Source organism: Ursus arctos, unplaced genomic scaffold (assembly GCF_023065955.2).
Source record: "Ursus arctos isolate Adak ecotype North America unplaced genomic scaffold, UrsArc2.0 scaffold_26, whole genome shotgun sequence".
Lineage (NCBI taxonomy): Eukaryota > Metazoa > Chordata > Mammalia > Carnivora > Ursidae > Ursus > Ursus arctos.
This window is the reverse complement of record NW_026622941.1, coordinates 31750477-31774438: the sequence shown is the minus strand read 5'-3', so window position 1 is coordinate 31774438 and position 23962 is coordinate 31750477. Positions and strand designations below refer to the sequence as shown.

Genomic DNA, 23962 nt, shown 5'->3' with positions numbered 1-23962 from the left:
AACAACAGGCAATTAATTCAACAGTTTAAAAGATCAGTCAGAAGTAATGCCATCTTTGCTTTATTTCAAGCAAATAAGGCACGTCCTTCCCTTTTCTGGTGAGCATGTTGGGGGAGGGAGGTGAAGGTTGCCTATTAAATCACAGATCGGATTCTAGGGGTTTAATTTCTACCAGTGGGAAGGACCTGGTTATACACGAGTGGAATGCATACATGTGAATTTTCTTTTACACATCAGGGATTCATGGAGGAATTTTGGGATTCGTCTGGGGAGATATGTTATCTCTGTCCTCAAAGAATCAAGATGTACCATATCTTTACAATAAGCATAAATTGAGGAGGGACTGGCAATGAGGGGAGACCGCTTATAGAAATGGGAGAACACAGCTCCGCAGCCCTGAATGCTCCAGAAGAAACTCATTTATGTCACAGTACTATAAAAGGAAGAAGGCTTGCTGTGTACCATACCAGGATGTATTTTCCCAGGCCCTTTCCAGCTTCGGCCATCCCCAGGTTGTTGGAAAGCCGATCAGGATGTTTTAAGGGGTTCTCTCCCTAGCCTCCCACACTGTGCTAGCGTTGTAGGCCCTTTCTCTCGTCTGGAAGCCTATTAACTTGGCATTCCCACATTGGCCGGCTCCCCAGCTGCAGCCCCCAGGCCAGGCTTAATTCCTTACGGTTGCCAGTACCCTAAATTAAGGAGCCTCGGTCAGAGGTCGCCCCAGACCGGGAGGGTGGGGTTTAGAGGTCTCGGGCGGCCGAAGCCTGGCTCCACCCAGGGAGGGGGCGGAGCGTCTCCGCCGCCCTGCCCCGCCGGCCCGAGGTGCACGTGACCCGCGGCCCCGCCTCCCGCCCGCTCCGCAGCGCCAGCTCGGCAGGCGCCGGGCGTGAGTCTCGAGTGAGACCCGCCAGGCTCCAACTCCGCAGCGCCGGAGCTCGGCGGGCAGCAACTTTCTCCCCGGAGCGGCCGCGGTGGCGGCTGCTGCCGTGGCAGCCGGAGCGGGAGCCGCGAGGAGGAAGGCGGCGGCCGCAGCTCCTGCCCGCTCGGGCTGTCCAGCCCTCGGAGACCGCCGGCCCGCGGAGCCTCGCCCCCCCGGGAAGTCCCGGGCCCCTGCCCTATGTCCCGCAAGGCGAGCGAGAATGTGGAGTACACGCTGCGGAGCCTGAGCAGCCTCATGGGCGAGCGGCGCAGGAAGCAGCAGGAGCCGGACGCGGCGAGCGCGGCCGGGGAGCGCAGCCTCCTGGCGGCCGCCGAGTCGAGCGCCAGCCTGCAGAGCGCGGGCGCGGGCGGCGGCGGCGTCGGGGACCTGGAGCGCGCGGCGCGGCGGCAGTTCCAGCAGGACGAGACCCCCGCCTTCGTGTACGTGGTGGCCGTCTTCTCCGCGCTGGGCGGCTTCCTCTTCGGCTATGACACCGGCGTGGTGTCGGGGGCCATGCTGCTGCTCAAGCGGCAGCTCAGCCTGGACGCGCTGTGGCAGGAGCTGCTCGTGTCCAGCACGGTGGGGGCGGCCGCCGTCTCGGCGCTGGCCGGCGGGGCCCTCAACGGCGTCTTCGGCCGCCGCGCCGCCATCCTGCTGGCCAGTGCCCTCTTCACGGCCGGGTCCGCGGTGCTGGCCGCGGCGAACAACAAGGAGACGCTGCTCGCCGGCCGCCTGGTCGTGGGGCTTGGCATAGGTGAGTTCATGCTCTGCGAAGGGCGCCCTTGACCCTGGTAGCTGCATTCCTTTTGCCCCTTCCGGGGCCCCCGTCGGGGCGTGCTGGCCCCGCGAACACTCCACTTGTCTGGTTCCGAGACCTCATCTGTTTGTTACTCCGGCCTCTAAGGCTCCCGCGGAGGGTGTGTGTGGGGGTGCTGTTCGCTGCCGGCTCCCCTGAGCCCACGTGGAATCTTCGGTCGTCCACGAACAAATGAATCCGCGCGGCCGTTGCATCTCTGAGCACTTCTAGGAACCTCTGTCATCACCTTGATCCAGCCCTACCTGATGCCCGTCTAGCGCTTATGAGGGGGAGGGCATCTTTACTGTATTGCCTCACTTTATTTTTATACTGCTAGCGCCCTTCCTTTTCTAGGATTCCAAACTCTGAACCCCATCAGTCTTAAATTCCCAGTAAGATAATTTTTAAAGTTCAGTGATTCTGGACTCTATTCTTTGCTACCTGTACTCTTTCCTTCTCTAGTTATTTATCTTTAGGTGGGATATTATTTTTCTCTCCTTTTGCCTTGATTGTTGTATTGCCTCTTGCTTTCATATTTTCCCCAAATGAATTCCTTCTCTGTTTTTCTAACTTTTTTCTTTAAATCCATATCCATCCATTCTCCTTTTTCATTTTGCCTCTTTTGCTTACCCGTTGGGAACCAAATTATCTATTAAAGGTCATGTTCACTTATTAAATTCATTTAGGAGCCACTCCCCCTGTGGATAAATGCCCAGTAAGATAGATGTTTGCAATTACTTAAAAAATGAAAGGATTAAGGTTCCCCTGGCATTGATTTTTCACCCTGGTTGCTGAGCAGGGGAGGTACAATTGGCAAGTTCTTGGCAGATGGAAGCTATTTGGAATGTGCTTGGTATTATTAGAAAGCACTTTTGAGGGAAAGTAGGGGGTTGAGACATAAATCTCACTAGTAATTTTTCTAAGACATGCTGCTGATGCTTTTTAAACGTTTCATTTTATAATTCAGTTTGTTTCCTTTAGAGTGCTGTTGAAGTATCCCCCCGCCCCCCCATGGCTGGGACTCCTAATGATTTGTCCATTCATCACCTGACATTATGTTTTTCACCCCCTTCCTTGTAGTCTCTAAAGGGGAAGCGAGCCCCATTTATACATAAATTCCACATTCAGGAACCATGAGCCTAAACCCGAGCTAACTGCACTTCATATCCAAAATCTCATTACTGACTTTCCTTTTGTTTATTGTACTGTTAGTTAGTGAAGCAGGGCAAGGCTTTCAGTAAAATACTAGGTTGGCACGTTAAAGTCCAAAATGACCGAAAAGTACAGCTGAAATAAAACCTCTTTGTAGAGGAACTACGTGTGCCTTCAGGGCCTTCGATAAATAACTTGTGGTTGAAGTTAAATGATCAGGATTCTTTTCTCCGTATTCTCTGCTTGGGACGCCTGAACCACGTTTATTGTTTCTTCTGACCTAGGAATAACATAATTTTAGGCGGCAAGATTTGTTCAGTAAGAGTGAAATCTTGTGATTTTGAAATTGAATAATGTTTTGCAGAGATCTTTGAATGAAGCTTCCTAGAGTTTAGGTGTGGCAAGTATTGGGTATTTGGATACTCTGTTTACTTCTGTTTATCTGCTGGGAAAATTGAGCCCCTGTTGTGGGTAAGGTCTCCTTCCAGATGTTGTGAGCAGCAGAGTGGTGAGGAGGATTTAAGTAAGAGTAGCAGGGTGGGAATAAAGCCAGGTGGAACTTGCTAGCCTCGAGAAGAAGGTCTCTCAGGGAGAGAGGGCTGTTGCATTAAAAAACGGCACATTTGGGGCGCCTGGGTAGCACAGTCGTTAGGTGTCTGCCCTCGGCTCAGGGCGTGATCCCGGCGTTGCGGGATCGAGTCCCACATTGGGCTCCTCCGCTGGGAGCCTGCTTCTTCCTCTCCCACTCCCCCTGCTGTGTTCCCTCTCTTGCTGGCTGTCTCTCTGTCACATAAATAAAATCTTAAAAAAAAAAAAGGTACATTTACCCTAACAGGGGAGTAGGAAGCTCTTCCTAATAGAAATGGTATGTTGACGCATGAGTAGTGTTTTAACAGATGCAGAAAGGACCTCCTAAGCCAGGGGATGAAAAGAAAGCATAGGAAAGGATGCTTGGGGAACAAGGTGGATGCAACAAAGAAAATGAAGCAGGAGATAAGATAGGAAAGGTTGATGTGCGGGAACTGTAGTCAGTTGTGTATCTCACAGCCTCGATCTGTGGAACCTGGGCTGCTCGCCTGACTGCATCCCAATTGAGACATGGTCCTGATGTAGTCCTGCTGGAACCCATCTCCTCAGAAAGACACTCTTAGAATAGAAGCCCTGATACAAAGTATCATAAAAGCCTTCTTTACTTATAAAATGAGGAATGCTGAAGTCATAAACAAGCTTTGAAATAGACCACATTTTGAATGAGGATTATGCAAAGCATGCAGTTGTACTTGTAAAATCCTTAAAACTCACAGGGATTATTAACCTCCCAAAGGAGAAGTCACAGTTATTTTTGGCTACACGGAAATGGGTCCTTAACATGAATTTTTTTGGGGGAGGTCTGGGGGGGACATTAAATACACTAAATCTGGGTGAATTTCATGCTACTCTTTTTTGAGCAGTTAAATTTTATGGGAAGTGGGAAGTTTTGTTTTTGTTTTTTGGTCCTTTTGATACTTAGTAAATGTTGATAAATAACAAAATGTAGCTTTTGCTATTCTTTTTTCCAGACAAATTTGCAGTGATAATTTCTTCCACAGATTGACCTGTGGTAAATATAAAGCCCATGGGGACAGGGCTTTTGTTCATTTTGTTCACTGATGTGTATTCCTAGCCTATAGGAGGCACTTGCTGATTGGAATAGTGAGTGGAAACATTAAAAAATAATTCCACTTCTGTTAGGGTGCCACTTTAAGATAGGACTGTTCCTTAAAAAAGTGTTATCAAATATTTGAAAGGCCATCTAAGGGTTTTAGTTTCTAATATTTAATGCAATCATTCATTTATCTATTCAACAAATGCTAATTAAGCTTCATTATTGATTCTGTCAGATTTGGAGTAGGCAGTAATTAGATAAAAATCCCACCCTGGGGGCGCCTGGGTGGTACAGCGGTTAAGCGTCTGCCTTCGGCTCAGGGCGTGATCCCAGCGTTATGGGATCGAGCCCCACATCAGGCTCCTCTGCTATGAGCCTGCTTCTTCCTCTCCCACTCCCCCTGCTTGTGTTCCCTCTCTTGCTGGCTGTCTCTATCTCTGTCAAATAAATAAATAAAATCTTTAAAAAAATAAAAAAAAAATCCCACCCTGGAGGTGTTCATTCTCTAATAGAACGGAAAGACCATCAACAAACAATTAAAATACAATAGAAGTTTCTCTAAGAGTCAGAAGACTAGGCAGTTGATTCTTTTGGGGGGGGGAAGTAAATACAACACATGGGAGGTTTTACAGACACATATTTAAAGGGGGGTTGCAAGGGTGGGTAGGAGTTTAGCAGATGTAGAGGTAGCTGGGAAAGATGATATTTAGTGCTTAAGTTTCTACTAGGCATCCTGCATTACTTTACATATGTTATTTCATTTAATTCTTCCAACTCTGAAATAGATGGGAAACAGGTCCCCTTTTGCTGGATGTGGAAACAGTTTATAGCCGTTAAATGACAAGGTCACTGGTACAAAGTCGGGATTAAAAAAAGACTCAGAGTCTTTCTTGCATTACTGTTTTGGGCATTTAAGGTAGCATTAACAGCAAGTGTAAAGGCATAAAAAAATCAAAGCAGTATTTGATGCATAAAGTGAGTGAAGGGTGGTGATGGGGTGCTCCTGAAACTAGAATGAGGGGGAGGGTTATGCTGAATAGGGATTATTTGGCAATGCCAATGCAGGGAGAGTCATGGGAGGTTTTTAGCTATAAACGGAGTGATCAGATTAAACATCCTTTGTATCTGGTCACCGCTCCCCCCTTTTGCTTTTAAACTCTTATTTTCTTCCCCAAACTTCCTTGCCTCTTTGAATTTTGTAGTTTTAGAAATTCTTTGCTGAGAAGGTTACTGCAGGGTGGGTAAAGCATAGCAAGTGGCTATGAATTACTGGAATAGAAAGAGTCTGTGGGGCCTTCAACAGAAACCTTTGAAAAAGAGAAAGATAACCAGTTTCATAACTGTTTAATACAGTTGTTAGTCTGTATTAAATGAGTCATATGGTAAAAGAAGCATCAGAGATTGGGTAGTAGTGTTTGATTTAGTTTAAGGATTCAGTTTGTTTTTTTTTTTTCTGAAACAACAAAATGAGCTTAGAGTGCCTGTTCGAATAGGGCATTCCTTTAGGCTCTTGTTTTCACCAGAAGTTCCTTTGGTTCCTCCGGTTTATTTTGCTCTTGCCTTGAGTTGAGTCCTGGGACCAGACTGTCTCGTTTAGTCCTTTCTCCATGGTGTTGGCATTTATTCTACTGCTCATTATAAGCAGTGATTTAATGCCTGTGTAGCAAATATCAGGAAGTGTCTAGGTTCAGATATTCACCAGTATTCACAACCTTTACTGAGAATTGACATACTAATTTATACAGCACTGGTTTTGTTGAGTTGATCTTAGATCTACATCAGTTTTTCCTGTCCCAATACTCCCTCTACTGGAACACAATTTGTCATTGGGTATTGCAGCTTGTAATCAGTCCGTTATAACCTGTCGAATAATATTTCTAAAAATATAACTTTTTTCCTAAATAACACTTTGAATTCTTATTCTTTGATGCAAAGCTAATGTAAAATCTTATTTGATCAAAACCTCATTTGGTACTGAGGTTAATGTCAATAAAGAATTTAAGCAGGGTTAGTCAGAATCAACCAGATTTTTAAAATATCAGCTGATGTAATTTTATTTTTGTTTTTTGCCATCAAGTTTGTTTTTCCTACTCCCGGCCACCCCCCACCTCCCGCCTTTTCTTTGTTTCATCTTTTAAAGCAGGATTGGATTTCTTGTTGGAGTTACCAGCATGAAACTGACATGTAGAGTAAAACTTTGTTTCACTTCCTCCGTGTCCTTGTTTCAGACACATTGTATGTATGTGCAACGCCCCCTCCACTTCTCTGTCTGGTGGTAGAGTTACACTGAGGATTATGACCTAATTATGTTTGCCTAGTAGTGTTGCAACACCCTCCTCGGGCAAGTTGTCAGTAAGATGACGGAGAAGTCTGTTAACATGAGTTCTATGAAGTTGTTCCTGTGACTTCAGTATAAGACCTTTCTTTTTCATCCATCCATATTTCTTTCTCTATTTTAAGCTCAAAGTCAGAACACAGTCTGAGTTGACTGCCTTGACACTGATGTCTTTGGCTTTAACACATCCTATGATCTAGAACCTGCTGGTAGATCTCAAACAGCGAGCAGTCTTGGCCTTCTTACTGAAAATCCCAGGAGGCTATTTTCCTTTCCTTTCTCTCATCAAACTTGGCTCCTTTATACACCCTTCCTGTCTACAGCTCTTCAGTCCTCTTAACTTTTTTTTTGACCTTCAGAGTAAGTTGTAGTAGCACTTCGGAGAAAACTTTCATTGTCAGGAAGAAAATCTGTACTCACTAGAAACCCCAAAATGTTTTTTTCCCCACATTTAAAATTTAATTTCCCTCAATGTAGGGAGAAAAAAAATGCCAAGTTTTATAGATACTTCTAAACTTTAGCTGGGAGTACTGCATGTTTTATAATTAGGCCTTTTATTAACCATTAGCACCACTATTTGGAATGGTGTGGTCTGGAGTGTGTGTCAGAAGCCACCTGGCAGGAATTTCATTTCATAGCAGTGTCACGGGGGGTGGGGGGGGGCACCAGTATATGATGGCACCAGTATTCTTCTTTACCTGATGTCTTCGTCTCTGTCCTGCACTGGGGGAAGTCTCAGCAGTCACTGTGCATAGCAGAATGTGAATGGGCAATCAAGTTAGCTGCCAGTACCCTGGAAACAGTACTGAAGGCTTGTTCCATGCTAATTCTGTGCAGGCGCTCTGTTAAATGCTTTGCGTATATTCACGTAATCTTTATAATAATCCAGTGGGACCGTGCTTTGTTTGTTTGTTTTCTTTTTACGATGAAGATGTTTAGGCAGAGAGGAAGTAATTTTCTCATGGTCACAAAGCTCCTGAGTGGTGGTGGAGCCTGAGTTGGCTCCCAAGAGGTCTGGCTTTGGAGTCTGATCATGCTCACCTGCTCTGTGACACTGTCACTTTTCTCTGAAACTAGAATAATGATTTTCCATGATATTAGGTGGGTGTTACTTTTAAAGTACAAACTTTGAAAATGAGTTCAAGAGTACAGCCATGGCAGATCGAGGAGTGGCGATTAGAAAAGCAGAGTTCGTTAGGACATTTCTTTCCTTTGCTAAGGACGTGTGACTGGGGCTGCCTGTAATCAGGGCTGTTGTATTGTACAATCCAGGCCTCCATATTCACCATAGACGGGCTGCATTTTCCCATAGAATGCAGTGAAAATGGGGCCCCGGGCGTTGGACTGCACAGAGATACTGCCTGTGGTACAGCAACTAAGATTATAAAAATGCCTTTTCTGCTTTTCCCTCTAAGCTCATGGTCTCTTTTTGGAATGGGCTTTTCCATAACATTCTCTCTATCCCTCATCACATAGCCATTTTCTGAGTGATGACTTTGTTGAGTGCTAGAGAGACTAAGATAAAAATAGTCCCTGTTTTTAAAAGACCCAAGTCTACTGGGAAAGACAAACATGAGAACACAGTGATATGTTGTTAATCCTATGATTGAAGTATCTGTAGGATGTTGGGGCACCTGGGTGGCTCAGTCCGTTAAGCGACTGCCTTCGGTTCGGGTCATGATCCCAGGGACGTGGGCTCCCTGCTCTGTGGAGAGCCTGCTCTCTCCCTCTCCCTCTGCTGCTCCCCCTGCTTGTGCTCTCTCGCACTGTCAAATAAATAAATAAAATCTTAAAAAAAAAAAAAAAGTTTCTGTAGGATGTTTACTCATCCTTCCGGCTTTATCACAAAAGCTTTCTTAGTTGGCCTCTGCTAAACATTAATACTTTCTCTGAGCCGTGTTTATGGCATTTAACTGCATTATTCCTTGCAATATGCCTTTTGGCCATGGCTCTTCTCTGCTGGTAGACCAGAAACTCCTGGTGTTAATTAATAAGGTGTTCATAGTATTTATGTCCTCTCCCTGCACTTAGTACCATACTTTTTATATATTAAGCTCTTAAATGTGTATACTAAAGAACGTACATAAAGAATGTATGTAAGAGCGCCTGGGTGGCTCAGTCGATTAAGCTTCCAAATCTTGGTTTCAGCTCAGGTCATCATCTCGTGGGTTGTGGATCAAGCCCTGTGTAGGGCTCTGCCTACAGCAGGGAGTCTGCTTGAGGAGTCTCTCCCTCTGTCCCTCCCTCACTTACTCTCTCAAATAAACAAGTCTTAAAAAAATATGTAGACAGAATATGTGAAACTAAAGAATGCATAAATATAATTCTCAGCAGGATGTTGCTATAGTTGAACACTTAGAAACCTCAGGCACACATTTAATTGCTGTACTATTAATTTAGAAAGTGGAATAGCATGGTGAAACTTAAGGCCTCTGGTCCCCACTGCCTGGGCTCACACCCTGGCTGGCCACTTAAGACCTGGGTGATCATGTTAAGTCTTGTGCTTCAGTTTCCTCATCTGAGGAATGGGGATAATACCTGCCTTACAGGGTAGTTATGAGGATTAAATGAGCTTATCTTGTAAGTTGCTTTCACAGTACCTGGCAAAGCAAGGCATCACTGTTTGTTAAACAGTCACACATAAGCTGTGTAACTGTTGGCAAATTACCACCATGCACCTCAGTTTCCACATTTCTTGAGTGAGTGTTTTGATAGCACTTAGAAAATAGGGTTGTTGTAGAAAGAAAGTAGGTGAGCTCCTGCGTGTACAAGTGCCTGGGTGTCCGTAAAATGGTAGCTCTTGTTATCAGGCGTACCATCTCCGTCCTCACCCCACCAATGTTTTACAATCAGGGGAAATAAAATTATTAACTTTTAATGTTTGTCATAACTATTAACAGATGAGTAAAGATTCCATAATATACATTGAGCAAGTTTGAAAGAATGAGTGATTTGAAAGCAGAACAGTACTGTCATTCAAGTATCTAATTTACATTACATAAGATCCGCTTCTAGCAAGACAGATGAGATTTTGAACTGGGTCTTGGAGAAGGTTATAAACGTAGGTCGTCTGAGAGGAGGATACTTTTCTGGTGGGGAAGGAAGGAGTGATAAATGTAAAGCATTGAGGAGAGCAAGCAGTTTTTCCTGGCTCGGTGTAGGGCTTGAATAAAAAGGTAGTCAAAATGTGAACCTGTTTGTTAGGGTATAATCTTGGCTAGTGGTAAGGGACCAGTTGGAGCTGTGCTATTAGATATGTCTATAGTGTAATATTTTATATGCCTGTTTGTAGACAAAATAGTTCCGTTCCCAGTGGAAAAGATATATCTGCCTTTTAAGAGGCAAAGAAAGAATAGTTTTAATAAAAAGTTGAAAGTAATAGCTTTGGAATAAAAAGAATTTTAGTTATGGGAGCTTTCATGTAAAACTCCATTATCATATTCTTGGGCTTAGTTTATGACTCCGTGTCAGGAGCTCATTTCCTACAACAGAAAATTGGAAACTAAAATTGTGTGCATCATATCCAAGGACTAAACATTGACCATTTAATGTTTGGTTAGCTTGTAGTTTCGAAAGAAAAGTGTAATGACTGAAAATGCGTTGCAGGCCCATCTAACACCGAACTTGGCAGACCTGTGAAATGCAGACATCATTATAAATTAATATTAGGGTCCGATCTGAAGCAGTGCCCAGGCTACCTAATTCTAGTATTTACTATAACATCATCAGGAAAATGGCTTCTGATACTCCTCCTCCCACTGTTTTTGGACGAGCAGAATCAGTGTAACATGGCCATCTGTGATTTTGCATGTGTATCTCTGAGGTTGTGCAGGGCCCACGGGCTGCCTCACCGGCCCCGCACTGAAGTTGTTGAGGCTGGAAAACATGCAGAAAATACAAAACCCCAAACTGTTCCTGTCCTTTCTCATGCCTGTTGAATGCAAGCTTGTTGGGAATTCTTACAGAATCTTTCATTTTGTTCACTCCTATGTGAGGAAAATATGTAGAATTTTAGGAGTTTGCTATTCTTTCTTGTACTTGTCTCTTTTAAATGATTTCTGATGTTGAAATTCATCCAGAGAACCTAGAGTTCCAGCGGTATGTCATTTTTCCTTGACTCATCTCTGAAAATGCCTAATCTTCATTTCCTGGGCTATAACACTTACTTAAAGGCAGCTTATTAGAAGTATTATAGAAAGTCAAAGTATGGTGGGTCCTGGAGCAAAGCTCATCCTTTATGCCAATGTGGGCATGTGTTTTATGTGTATTCACTCATTAAGAAGGTTCATATTTTCCAGACTTCGAGTGAATTAAAGGAATTGTTGAGAGATTTGATAAATTAGCACGGTTAGTGACAGTGCTGAGATTCAAATCCAGGTTCCTGATCAAGGACCAGTGTGTGCCCTACCTCTCGGTTATATGAAAAATCCAGTTCTTGATTGTGAAAGCTAAAATAGTGACAATGATATTTCCCAGGTTAGTAGATGGGTTTAATGTACTTCATGTAATTTAATTACATACATGTAATTAAAATCCTTGTAAAATACTTTGTAGAATTCTAAAAATGATTGTCAAAGGAATGGTGATGAGGTTGGGGGAACAGTAATGAAAGACTAGATAGAAATTACTCCAAATATACAATATGTTATTATATGGCATAATAATATATTATTAAAGCCAGAAAAGAGATGAGTGGAACAGAATGACAATTTCAGCAATAGATCCAGCTATTTGGGTTTAGTGTTTAATAAATCAGATAAGACAACAGGGAAAAGAATTATTAAATAATTGAGAAAAGGAAATAATATAAATAAAAATGTAAATGAAACTTATTAATATCATAAGAGTCTAAAGTTTAAAAAAATAGGAATGGAGTGATTTTATCAGTGATATGGTTCATTATAATTTTTAAAATCTTCAGAGGTTTTAAAAGCAAGGTGACAGATTGGAAAAATATTGTGGTACATTTATTTAACAGAAAAAATATGCTCATTGCATGTTAAATAGACTGTTTAGCAGCAGAGTAAATGCAATTAGTAAATACTTTTAGAAAAGTGTTAAACCTTGTTAATAATTTGAAGTGAAAATTAAGGTTACATCATACTAACTAAATTAGCAAGTTAGAAACAACTTGGCTAGTTTTATCCTAGAAAGAGTTTTCTGGTTGTAAAATAAATTGGAATAATTCAAAAAATTTTGTATTAAAGACTTTATTTATGTATTAGAGACAGAGAGCTTGCGTGTGAGAGAGCACAAGCAGGATGGAGGGGCAGAGAGAGAGGGAGAAGCAGGCTCCCTGATCCCTGGAGCCCGGGATCATGACCTGAGCCGAAGGCAGACACTTAACCAACTGAGCCACCCAGGCTCCCCTGGACTAATTTTTTTGTAGAGAATATTCTGCATAATATCCTGACATGTTTAACATGTTTCATTCACTTTTTCTTTTCTTCATTAATTCAGCAAACCTATTTTGAATTATTGATGTATGTCAGTACCAAATTAAACACTGCAGTACAGAAGTTAATAATGTGACGCCTGTGCTTTTGGAGTTCGTTTGTAAACTGCTGACATTCTTTGATCTGGAAATTTCACTTGAGGGATTATAGTATAAGGAAATAAAATCATTTTGCATGAAGATATTTATAGATGTACAATATGTAATTTTAAAAAAACTGGGTGACTCGGTTGAGCAGCCAACTCTTGATTTCAGCTCAGGTCATGATGGTGGGGTCCTGGGATCAAACCCTGCTTGGGACTCAGTGGGGAGTCTGCTTGAGGATCCCCCCCCTCCCCCGCTTGCCTGTGGTCTCTTTAAAAAAAAACAAAAAAACAAACCTGGGGGAAACCTCTGAGTGCCTAGTGATTAGGAAATGACTATGTATGTGGTGGAACATTACATTGCCCTTAAAGTGAAACCACAAAACCACATGCACCTGGGATACATACAAATACACAAGCAACCCAAAGAATAGAATCTGATTTACAACTATATAAAAAAATCATGGCTGGACTTGGGAGTTTGAAAGAAGGCATAACATTGTATATGTAGTTAACATGGTAAAATGGTTTTTAAATTATGTCACTGTTGCCTTTATACATTTGTTATTACAGCTTTACCTGGAATTCAGATTTTTGTTTTAAAATACACAGACTCCTGGGGCGCCTGGGTAGCGCAGTCGTTAAAGCGTCTGCCTTCGGCTCAGGGCGTGATCCCGGCACGCCAGGATCGAGTCCCACATCGGGCTCCTCTGCTGTGAGCCTGCTTCTTCCTCTCCCACTCCCCCTGCTGTGTTCCCTCTCTCGCTGGCTGTCTCTCTGTCACATAAATAAATAAAATCTTTAAAAAAAAAAAAAATACACAGACTCCTATATGACAGAAGGCTCTGGCGACAAATTTTTTTCCAAGTGAGATTTTATCTTTTTTTCTATGGAATGAAGTTTTTAAGAAATGACAAAAAAGTTATAAAGAATCTAATCATATGGGAGTTGCTTAAATGTATTGTCCCTCTAACTTTTAACTCCTGGCATGCATTAACAAGACTCCATGACGTGTGATGTACATTTCTGGGCTCTTACTATTTTATGTATCCCAGGAAAGTGTGCTTACTTGATCACTGAGAAAAAGCGAAACAGAATGAGAACAGCCCCAAACTCCGTCGTGTCCTCTGCATCCTCAGATGGTCCTGCCTGCACCTGCCAAATGCTCTGCTTTCTTTCTGTTCCTATGAACGCGCTGTCCGTGCTCCTGCCAAGTGCAGCCTCGCACTCCTGTCTGAGCGCTCTGCTCTCTCTCCTCTTCAGAGCTGTTATTCCAGCTATTTCCCTCTTTTTTTTTTGCATAAATTTTCCCTTTCTACTGGATCATTCCCATAAGCACACACAAATTGCTGTTGGTTTTTAAAAAATCCTTTCTACTTCACTTCGTCTTTCAGTTACTGCTTGTTTATCTCCTTTTCTTTACATGACACAGTTGCGTATATTCCTCTCTTCTCATTCTTTTGTGACCCCTTTCCAGACAGATTTTGCCCTTACGCCTTCACCAGTGTTGCTCTTGTTAAGATCACTGTGCCCTGTATTGCGCATCCCAGAGACAGTTTTTGGGCCTGACCCTACTTGACCTGTCATGGGCATTGGACACATGCCTTCCTGAGATACTTTCTTTGGTTTCAAGGACGCCACCCTCTCCCTCTTTTGCCTTCGGCTGTTCCTTCTCAGTCTCCTTTGGAGAGTCTCCTTCTTCTTTCAGAACTCCTTCTCTTGAAGCTTGGAGCTCATTCTTGGAGCTCTCCTCTTCTCTGTTCACATTTACTCCTTTGTTGCTCTCACCCTGGCTCATGGCTTAGAATGCCTTGTGTTTGCTGACAACCATCTAGAACCCCCACCCAGACCTCTTTATTGATCTACAGACTCTTGAGCCCAGCTTGTCACCCAGCTCCCTGCTTTGCCCCCCCATCTTCCACATAGCAGGTGAGGATATTCTTGGTGTTTGAGTCCAAAGCCTTGGAGTCCTCCTTGACTTTTTCCCAGGCCCTGCACCCAGTCTGCCTGAAAATCTTTGAATCTATCTTCTAATTATAGGTAAGATCTACTTTTCATCACTTCCACTGTTATCCTGATCTAAAATGACATCTCTCACTTGGAGCATTGCACGTCTCCTAACTGTTCACCCTGCCTCTTCCTTGACACTTCTGCCTTCTTTTGTGTACTCGACAGCCAGAGCGATTCTTGGAAGCTGTAAGTGAGATCATGCCACCTCGCTAGTCAGAGTGCTGCCCTCCCTAGCTCCGCAGCTGTCTGAGGACAAGCCAGGGGCCTGCAGCGCTGCACTATTCTGGTCTCTCCCTGTTCCTTCTTTGACTTCTTCTCTACTACTCTCCTTCACTCCTGCTCCAAGCTGCCCTGGCCTCCAGCAACACACAAGTTATCCTTCCAGACCTTTGTATGGTCTAATTCCTCTGCTGGGAAAACACTCCCCTATATCCACATCATTCCCTCCTCTTTGCGTTTCCATGGTTGTCTTAAGTTGCAGCCTCCCGCCCTCGTACTTCCTACCCTGTTTTTAGTTCCATTTTTTATTATTTTGTACTTTCTATTTTTTTCTCCTTGCTTTGTTATTCTTCTGTGTTTTTCTGATATTTATGTTACTTGTTTTCCTCCATTAGAATGTAATCTCCATGGAAGCAGGAGATTTACAACTATATAAATAGTTCTGCCAGATCGTAGTATAGTGCCTAGCACACAGCAGTCATTCAGTAAGTGTTTCCTGTGTGGATAGAAACAGTATAACTCTGGCGAGTAATTTTTGAGCTGAGATTGGATTATGTATGCATCAAGAAGTCATGTCACAGGAAATTTGTGCTGTGGATGGGGTTAATGAAGTGTTCTCTAGGGTTACTTCTGATTCACATCTGTGGTTTCAAACTTTTTAAAGTAGTTGGGGGGAATTTTTTTTTTAAAATATTTTATTTATTTATTTGATAGAGATAGAGACAGCCAGTGAGAGAGGGAACACAAGCAGGGGCAGTGGGAGAGGAAGAAGCAGGCTCATAGCGGAGGAGCCTGATGTGGGGCTCGATCCCATAACGCCGGGATCACGCCCTGAGCCGAAGGCAGACGCTTAACCGCTGTGCCACCCAGGCGCCCCTGGGGGAAAAATTTTTAAGTCCATTTAAGATATTCAAGCCTAACCTTGTTCTCAGTAGCTGGCACAAAAGCAGATCCTTCATCAGTCTTGCAAATCCCAAAAATGAAAGTTGACTCATGTTTGAAAAATAGAGACTCTCCTGGATGCACGTAGAGTAACTACGTTGATCTGTGATGGCGGAAGCAACTGGACTGTAAACTTAGGGTGTGGTACCTGTGCTTCTCTAATGCCGCTGATGCTCTGATGTCTTCTCCTTCCTGGCAGGGAGGCTTGTGGGGAGAGGGATTATGATGATTTAGTAGTTGCATCTTTGTTGTTGAACTTGGAATTAAAGCAAGATGGGAGGGACCTGGAGAGCCCTATTTCACACCTACTCTAAAGAGGCCTGATCAGTTTTTCCTGAACTTCAAGTCATCTCTGATTCCAGTTTTCAAAATTCAGTGAATCTTTTTCCTGGAGAATATTGGGTGTGGAATTCGAAATCCCGTCTTGCTCTTTCCTTAGTACCCCGTCTTGCTCTTTCCTTAGTACTCAATCCACATTTCATGTTCTGCAACAGGTAGTTAAATCCTGGTAGTTTAGGATTTAAAAAAATAAAAGCCACTTTATTTTCCATTATGGATCTGGTTGTAAATTTAAGGGAGAAAGCATACATGCAAGAGTATTATGTGATAAGGTTTGAAAAATGGTATTAAATGTGTGGAATTTTAAAAACAGGTATCATGGTCTTTTGAGGTTCCTCTGATCCTTAAATGTTATTCGATGTAATTTTGGATATGAGAAGTGGGACTATGATTCAAGCAAAGCCAGCCTGTGACTCTTCATAGCAATGAAGTGGCATGGTCACTAGTCCAAACTGTGGTAACAATTAAACGAAATAATCAAATTATGCTATGAATACCTGGCTTCAGACAGATTTTCCCATTTACCATTTTATGAGACTTTTAATCTTGTATACCCCTTTAACTCTTACTACCCATGAAACCTTTCTTGTCATCCAGAAATACTTTCTTATGCTTTTCTCTATACCATTTCTATTAATATGTATGGTATTTACCTACCATCGAGCGAGGTGTTTTTCTATAGGAAAATATGCAAGGCCCAGTAGTACAGATAAAGTCTGCCTGGAGTCAGGCTTCACAAAAAACTTCATAGGGTTCTTAGGTGGGTTAGTAAGTAAGTACTTTCTATTACATGCTTAGTATAGTTCCTAGTACTTGGTAAATGCTCAATAAATATTAGCTATGAATGTTCTTGTTGGAATTGTGTTTTCATATGGTTGTATTCTCTACTATACTGTAAGTTTTAAAGGTACAGAGACCGTGTCTTTTGCCTACACTTTTTTTTAAATCCCTGTAATCTATCAGATCGATCGCTGGTACCTGCATTTGATTAAGCGAGTTTTTACACCCATTTTATCTCTGTTGTAGACAGACATCAACATCTTGAACTGGTGAGCAGGCTATACTGAGTAGATTTTCCTGGCACGTTAGTAAGGAGAACCTTCTGCGGAGCTATAATTTGAGTGGTAGTAGGAGAGCAGATGGATGAGTTACCTGGTTTTACATCCATGGATCCTGGCTGAAGGGAGAGAGGAAATATGAAATTTTCATAGTGTGATTTGAACCTTGAAATATAGGACTGGACAGAAAGCAATGGAAGTTACTCCAAAATTTTTTTTTATTTTTTTTATTTTTATTTTTTAAAGATTTTATTTATTAGACAGAGTTAGAGACAGCCAGCGAGAGAGGGAACACAAGCAGGGGGAGTGGGAGAGGAAGAAGCAGGCTTCCAGCGGAAGAGCCTGACGTGGGGCTCGATCCCACAACGCCGGGATCACGCCCTGAGCTGAAGGCAGACGCTTAACGACTGAGCCACCCAGGCGCCCCTAGTTACTCCAAATTTATGACACGCTGCTACTCTTTGTTGTCAGTAGTTGGCCAATTTAAACTTTAATTACAGTTCAGGCTTTTGTTATGGTATACAAAACTCAACACAGGATTCTAACAATACGCTTTTATTTTTAGATCATATTTCCACCTCCTCCTGTGAAATAAAGAAGAACAAATGAGTGATACTTTAATAACGTCAACACGAGTAAACTCTAAAGAATCTAATGATACTATTATGAATGAATATGTCTTGTCAGTATTTAACTTACTGCACAAAGTATGATACATAAGATGGAATTAAGGGGCCTTATCTGATATAATACAAAATTTCTACATGTATACATCTCTACCAAGAATGTCTTAGTAGGGGCGCCTGGGTGGCACAGCGGTTAAGCGTCTGCCTTCGGCTCAGGGCGTGAGCCTGGCGTTCTGGGATCGAGCCCCACATCAGGCTCCTCCGCTATGAGCCTGCTTCTTCCTCTCCCACTCCCCCTGCTTGTGTTCCCTCTCTCGCTGGCTGTCTCTGTCTCTGTCGAATAAATAAATAAAATCTTTAAAAAAAAAATTAATAAAAAAAATAAAAAAAAAGAATGTCTTAGTAAAGATTGTGAGACAATAATTTCATTTGCTTTTTCATAAGGTAATATAAAATGGCTGTAAATGTAAAGGTCATTATTTATTGTGAAAGAACAGATGTTGAGGTTGAGGAAGAACTCATTTTTAAAGAATGAGCTCCTTAACCTAATTAAGAAAAGCATGAATGTTGGTAAAGAAACACATAATGTTGTGATATTCATTTGGTAATTACACAGTCATTTACTTAATCTTCATCTGTGTAAGAGATCATTATGTTCTGGAGCATTTTCAAAATTGTATTTTTCTAAATATAACACCCATTTTCAAATATTTAGATGCATTAAGCACTCAGAATAAAAGTTATTAATAAGCATTAAAGCTTTGCATATCTATAGCTACTGCTTTGGTTAATAGTTAAATTTATTTCCTTTGAGTGAATAACTAGAAGACCTAATCCAGCCTGGATTAAAGGAATTTGTAGATGTGAACTCAAAGCCATTGTCAGTAATTTTTTTTTTTTAATATTACTAAGAGGTCACGAAGATGAAGTATCCAGAAATAAGACATAGAGACAAACAATGCCTTAGTTGATCAGAAGGGAATGGATTCTTGGAATTATAGATCAACAGATGTGAGATTAATTTCTAGCAAAATTATAATATTAAAGTGAAGATTTGGAAGCATTTAGAAAAGAGTCTGATGTTTACTAGGAGCCTTTGGGGGGGTTCACTAGGACTGTGTCTTATTAAACTAACCTCATTGTTTTCTTTGAAAGCATTGCTGAGTTGGTAGATTAGGGAAATCCTGCAGGTAAGGAATTTGATATACTCTTCTTTCATTTAACATATTTAATAGAATATTTACTTTGTACTGGGTGGTAAATAAAACAGACTGTGTTAATCCCAGGGAGGTTAATGACAACAAGTAATCTCTGAAATCTGGCAGAGAAAAAAGACATACCTTAGTTGGGTGCTCTGATAGGATTGAAGAGTAGACCCCGAAAGAGGTCTCCAGTGGGTACAACCCAGAGCTCAGTCCTAAGTGCTCCATGCTTGTCAAATCTGGGGAGCCCAGAGCAAGCTAAGTGGCTGTTAGGCTTGATAACAGAGTTAGTATTCAAAGTATTTTCAAGATATTAGAATGCTCTTGAAAATCAAGAAAAATTAAATAACACAATATGTTTATATGTTCATCTTTTACAATTTAAATATATTTGCATTATTTCTTTTAACCCACACTTAGACCTAGCTAGCAGGGAGCCAGACTCCACCCACGACTGTTCAGTCTTTAGGAGGAGACAGTCTCCATATGGTACAGAGACCCCTGTCCAGGAGTTGAAGGAGAAATCTTCAATGGGGCAGTGTCCTTTTAAGCTTTCTATTCATGTTTAGTAAACGTTGGTTTGACTCACAACACCTGAGTCATTTTGTTTTATTACTTTTGGCTCCTTTTAAATTATTAAATTTGCTTTTCTTGAATATAGTTTGAGTCTCTTTATGAAATCAAGGATATTATTTTATGTTCTGCTAATTTGTAAACTATGAACATGGCAGCTCTGGAAGCCAGCCACGTGTCTCTGGCACTCTCTTTAGTGCCTCAGTTCTCTTTTGACTCTTTAAGTGATTCATTCTACCACTTGCATGAATCCTCTCAAGAAAACCAGTTATTTAGTCTTCTTGAGGTGATTGACTTGCAAATAATCTTGTGCTCCTAAGCACTTTTTGGTAAATTCACCACTTTCTGCAAACTAGAAATTATTTCACACTTACTCCATTTGTAATTTGAGTTATTTAGATCCGATATTCAGAGATTAATAGACTCTCAAAACCAATAGGTTCAGGCACTGTACTACACATTTTATGATGCGAGGGTGAACATTCATCTTCACTCTTGTCATTGTGAGAAGAATATTTCATCAAAGGAATTCTTGTGACAACAAAAGCCCAGTTGGGTCACATGTCTTTCCTGGAGCGTAGGTTCTCACCGCTCTCCCCATCCCCTCATCTTCATCTTCCTTCCCAACCTTCAACACACTTTGGTGTTTCTATTTTTTAATAAAAAGCTTGGTGTTTCTCAGTCTTAATGTAAAGTGTGAGTAAAAGCACTGTTAGGATTTCTTCAGTATAGTATACTGGCTAGGTCAGCGCTACTTCCGGACAAGACCTCTAGCTCTTCTCCAGACAAATTAATACCCTCAAGGCCCACCCATATAGAACTTCTGGAGCTGTGATAGCTGTTCAGTTAAGACTTTCCTTAAAAGGCAACTGTTGGGGGCGCCTTGATGGCTCAGATGGTTGAGCGTCTGCCTTCAGCTCAAGTCATGATCTCTGGGTCCTGAGATTGAGCCCCGAGTTGGCTTCCGATTCGGTAGGGCATCTGCTTCTCCCTCTTTCTCTGCCTCTCCCCTTGCTTGTGTTTTGTCTGTCTCTCTCTCTTAAATGAATAAATCTTAAAAGGAAAAAAAAAAAAAAAAAAAGAAGGCAACCTTTGTTGCTTATTGGGTTCAAAAAGGTATTTTGAAGAATCTGTGATTTTTCTCCTTGAACATGTGAATGACTAATCAGGTGCAGTGACTTCTAATTTGTAATTCCTTTTATTGTGTGATGTCAAGGTCAGTCAGAGAACAGTTTTAAAATAGTTTAGTAAAGGCAGTGTTTAAATGCCATCTTTTTCAGTTGTGATATTTTAAGTCATACGATGAAGGTGTGTGTGTGTGTGTGCGCGTGCGTGCTTTGAGTAAAAACTGCCTACACTTTGGGACTTAGTATATTTGTTCCCCTTTTGTGCTTCATGCCCTAAAAGAAATGTTATACCGCTGATTTTTTTTTTATTTAATAGATTAAACATAATATCAGGCCACTAAAAAAATGAGGGGCTTTTCCCTCCTTCCCTTTCTTCCTTCATTCATAGAAAAATTTAGTAAAGTACAGTGTGAGGAGAAACTTGGAGGGTTAGGAAGATGTTGTATTATTCTTTCTGTCTTATTTTTTTTCACTTTATTATCATGGTAAAAGCCCTTAACATGAGGTCTACTCTCTTAAATGTTTAAGTGCATGGGACAGTATTGATAACTAACTGTAAAATATTGTACAGAAGATCTCTATAACTTACTCATTGTGGGTAACTGAAACGTTATGCCCAGTGAATAGCAGCTCCCTATTCCCCACACGCCCCCCTTCCCCCCACAACCCCTGGCAACCACCATTCTACTCTATTTCTGTGTATTTGACTATTTTAGATACCTCGTGTAAGTGAAATCCTGCAATCCGATTCATCCAACTTGAGCTCTTTCCTCTTCCTGAAGTACATGTCTTCCCCTGGGCATTGCATTCTAATGTATTAACTCATTTAATTTTCATGCCATACAGTAATGTTATTTTTCAATTCACAAATGGGATCTTAGACACTGGGAGACTGAATAACTACACGAAGGACATATATGTAGTAAGTTGTGGAGGTAAGATTCGAACCCAGTGGTTTAACTCCAGAGTCTGGTCCTTTAACCATTGCACCATGCTGCTCCAAGAAGATGACAAGAATAACAGTCTCATGGAGTTGGCTTGAAAAGTAAAAGAGGCAAATTGTACAAAGCTTTCGTAACAATGCCTTGTAGATAGTAGATGTCAGCTATTACCTTTATTGTACTTCAGTTTTAAAGTATCTACCATGTTTCGGGTTCAGTGGAGTAGTGTAAAGGATATTTATACTGAGTGTGATGTGAATTGTTTTGTGAACTGATATAAATTACTGACCCCTTTGAGCCCAAGGTTTCTCAGCTTTAATTATGGGGAAAATACTGCCCCCTTCATATTGGGTTTACGAGTATTAAATTAAGAAGCACTATGTAAGGATAGCTGGTGTATGTAAATGTCTAGTGGCGTTAGCTTACTCTGCTCACTTATGAGATAGGAGTTCCTTGAGGCCAAGGTCAGTGTTTTATTATTTTTGTCTCCATCTCAGACTCCATCCAGGTCCTGGCACATAGTAGATGTTTAGTAAATGCTCGTAGAATAAGTGAATGAGAGCATTAGAAGGAGAAGGAACGGAAGGAAAGACAAATGTGTGGAAAATTTTCTCCTGGAGCTAACTTTCTTTTAGGGAAGAAAGGTCATTTTAAGACCACATGCATCTAAAAAGGTTTTTTTTTTTTTTTTTAATATTTAAAGGTTAAACTGTTCTGATATTCTCAAGTATTGTGCAAGTAATATGGCCATTTGAGTTAAGAACGGAAGAGAAGGAAAGGGTAAGAGATTTAGTAAATACTATAGAAATGTTACACTCGAGTAAAACTCAAGTTACACTCTTGAGCGGCGGTTTCAGAGTCTTAGCGCTGATGATCAGAAGGCCTTCGGAGAGCTATTTAGATGATTAGCCTTTATTTTCAAAAAATCATTCACTGTTTGCCTTTACGTCTTTGAGGGAATCCATTCTGAATGGAACCACAGCCAAAGGTGGTATGTGGGTGTGGAAGGTTGAGGAGGGTATGTGTGTGTGTGGTTGTACCACCAGTAAGCAGAGCAAACGGCCTGGTGTCTGGTGAAACCAGTCTGATGGTTGGGTACATACTCTCCCACCTCCTCTGTCAGAGGTGAGGCAGCTGTGGGAGGTGCTGCATTTCTAGAATTGGTTGTGATGTTCTATCTCAAGGCCTAATTATGCCCCTTGGGATGAGAGAGTGAAACTTATGTCCCAGAACTGGCTTTTGGTAACTGCACGAGAGAAGTCTAGCCTGACAGGTCATTCCCTTAGTTTGGAGATGTCTCCTTAAATGTCCTGCAGTGTTAGGTCAAGGGACTCAACCAGGATCTGTCCTTGGCTGTGGAGGCCCCGCTGAGCACACTGCCGTCCATCAGTTAGGTTCTGGCACTTAAGGATGCCCTGTTCTTGTCACAGGTCTTCCTGCTTGTGGACAAGAGACAACACAGTGTCTTTTGTTCCTTCCTGTTAGCTTCTAACAGTTTAGCTTTTAAGACTGCATTGTCTGGGATACCTTCTGCCGTTGATGCAATAAGGAAAAGCCTGTGGTGTTTTTAACCAGTGGGGAAAAAGAAAACCTTTCTTACCTATAGGGATGAAACGTGAGACTCGACATGTAAGTTCTTGTTTGGGGGCCTGTCCTGTTGCTCCGTTCGGCTTTAACTTTGCATAGTCACTGGCGACTGCCAGCTAGGAAAACAAGTGCACTGGAGGAAAGGAGCGCCTGTTATTTTATCGTGGCAACTCGAGTTTACGCTTATTTATTTTTATAAATGGATTCAAGTGAAGCTGTTTTTCAGAAAGGTGATATGAGGTGGAAACAGGGAGTTTTAAAAAAAATCCCCCTCCTAGGCCACTTGCATTTTGACCACCAGTCCCTTTGTGGCGGGCTGGTGGACCGCACCTCCCAGGTGCTGTCTCTACGGGGCTTCCCAGCTTTTGGCCTTGGCTTGGGAGGCATCCTGGACTCGTGTAAGGAACTTGGGATGTGAAAGTAGAGATCCTGTGTCATGGTCTTGCTTTTGTGTTTTACTTCGGTATGTGATTTTGGACAAGTCACCTGACCCCTCTGGACTTGTTTTCCCTTTTGTAATGCAAGAGAGTTTTATTAGATCCTGGGTAGTTTTTCTTTAACATTGGCACCTAATTGACCGGGTGAGAGAGGACAAAAAGGAGTACTGAGGTACTCTCCCACCTACTCAGGCCTCTGCCGCAGGGTGAAGAGGGCATGAACAGTGAGAGTCAGGCCTGAAGAGGAGACAGAGCTCAATCCTAGTGTCTTCACATTAGAAGCTGCTAAGTAGAAGTTGATTCAAACGTGTGGTTGCAAGTCCAGTGCTATCCTGGACTGTGTCTTTTTATAATCACCCTAACACATTTTAACTTTTCATAGACTGCTCTTTCCCTCCTTTGAGAATTGGTGTTCAGTTCTGGATAGCTCTTCAATCAAATGACCTGACTTGGGTTGAAGTTTGTTATTTGAGCCAGCTCTGCGAGCAGGCTTGCCTTGCTGGCTATTTGTGTGTT

At 42.0% G+C, this 23962-nt stretch overlaps 1 protein-coding gene across 1 annotated transcript in view; it reads left to right on the top strand.

Moving 5' to 3' along the window:
- Nucleotides 1–853: 853 nt before the first annotated feature.
- The window catches only part of SLC2A13 (solute carrier family 2 member 13), a 352860-nt gene continuing 329751 nt past the window's right edge, over nucleotides 854–23962 (top strand). The window contains exon 1 of the mRNA XM_026502097.4: nucleotides 854–1673. Within this exon, the coding sequence (XP_026357882.1) occupies nucleotides 1118–1673 (556 nt within the window). The 5' untranslated portion in view covers nucleotides 854–1117. The remainder of the gene's footprint in view (nucleotides 1674–23962) is intronic.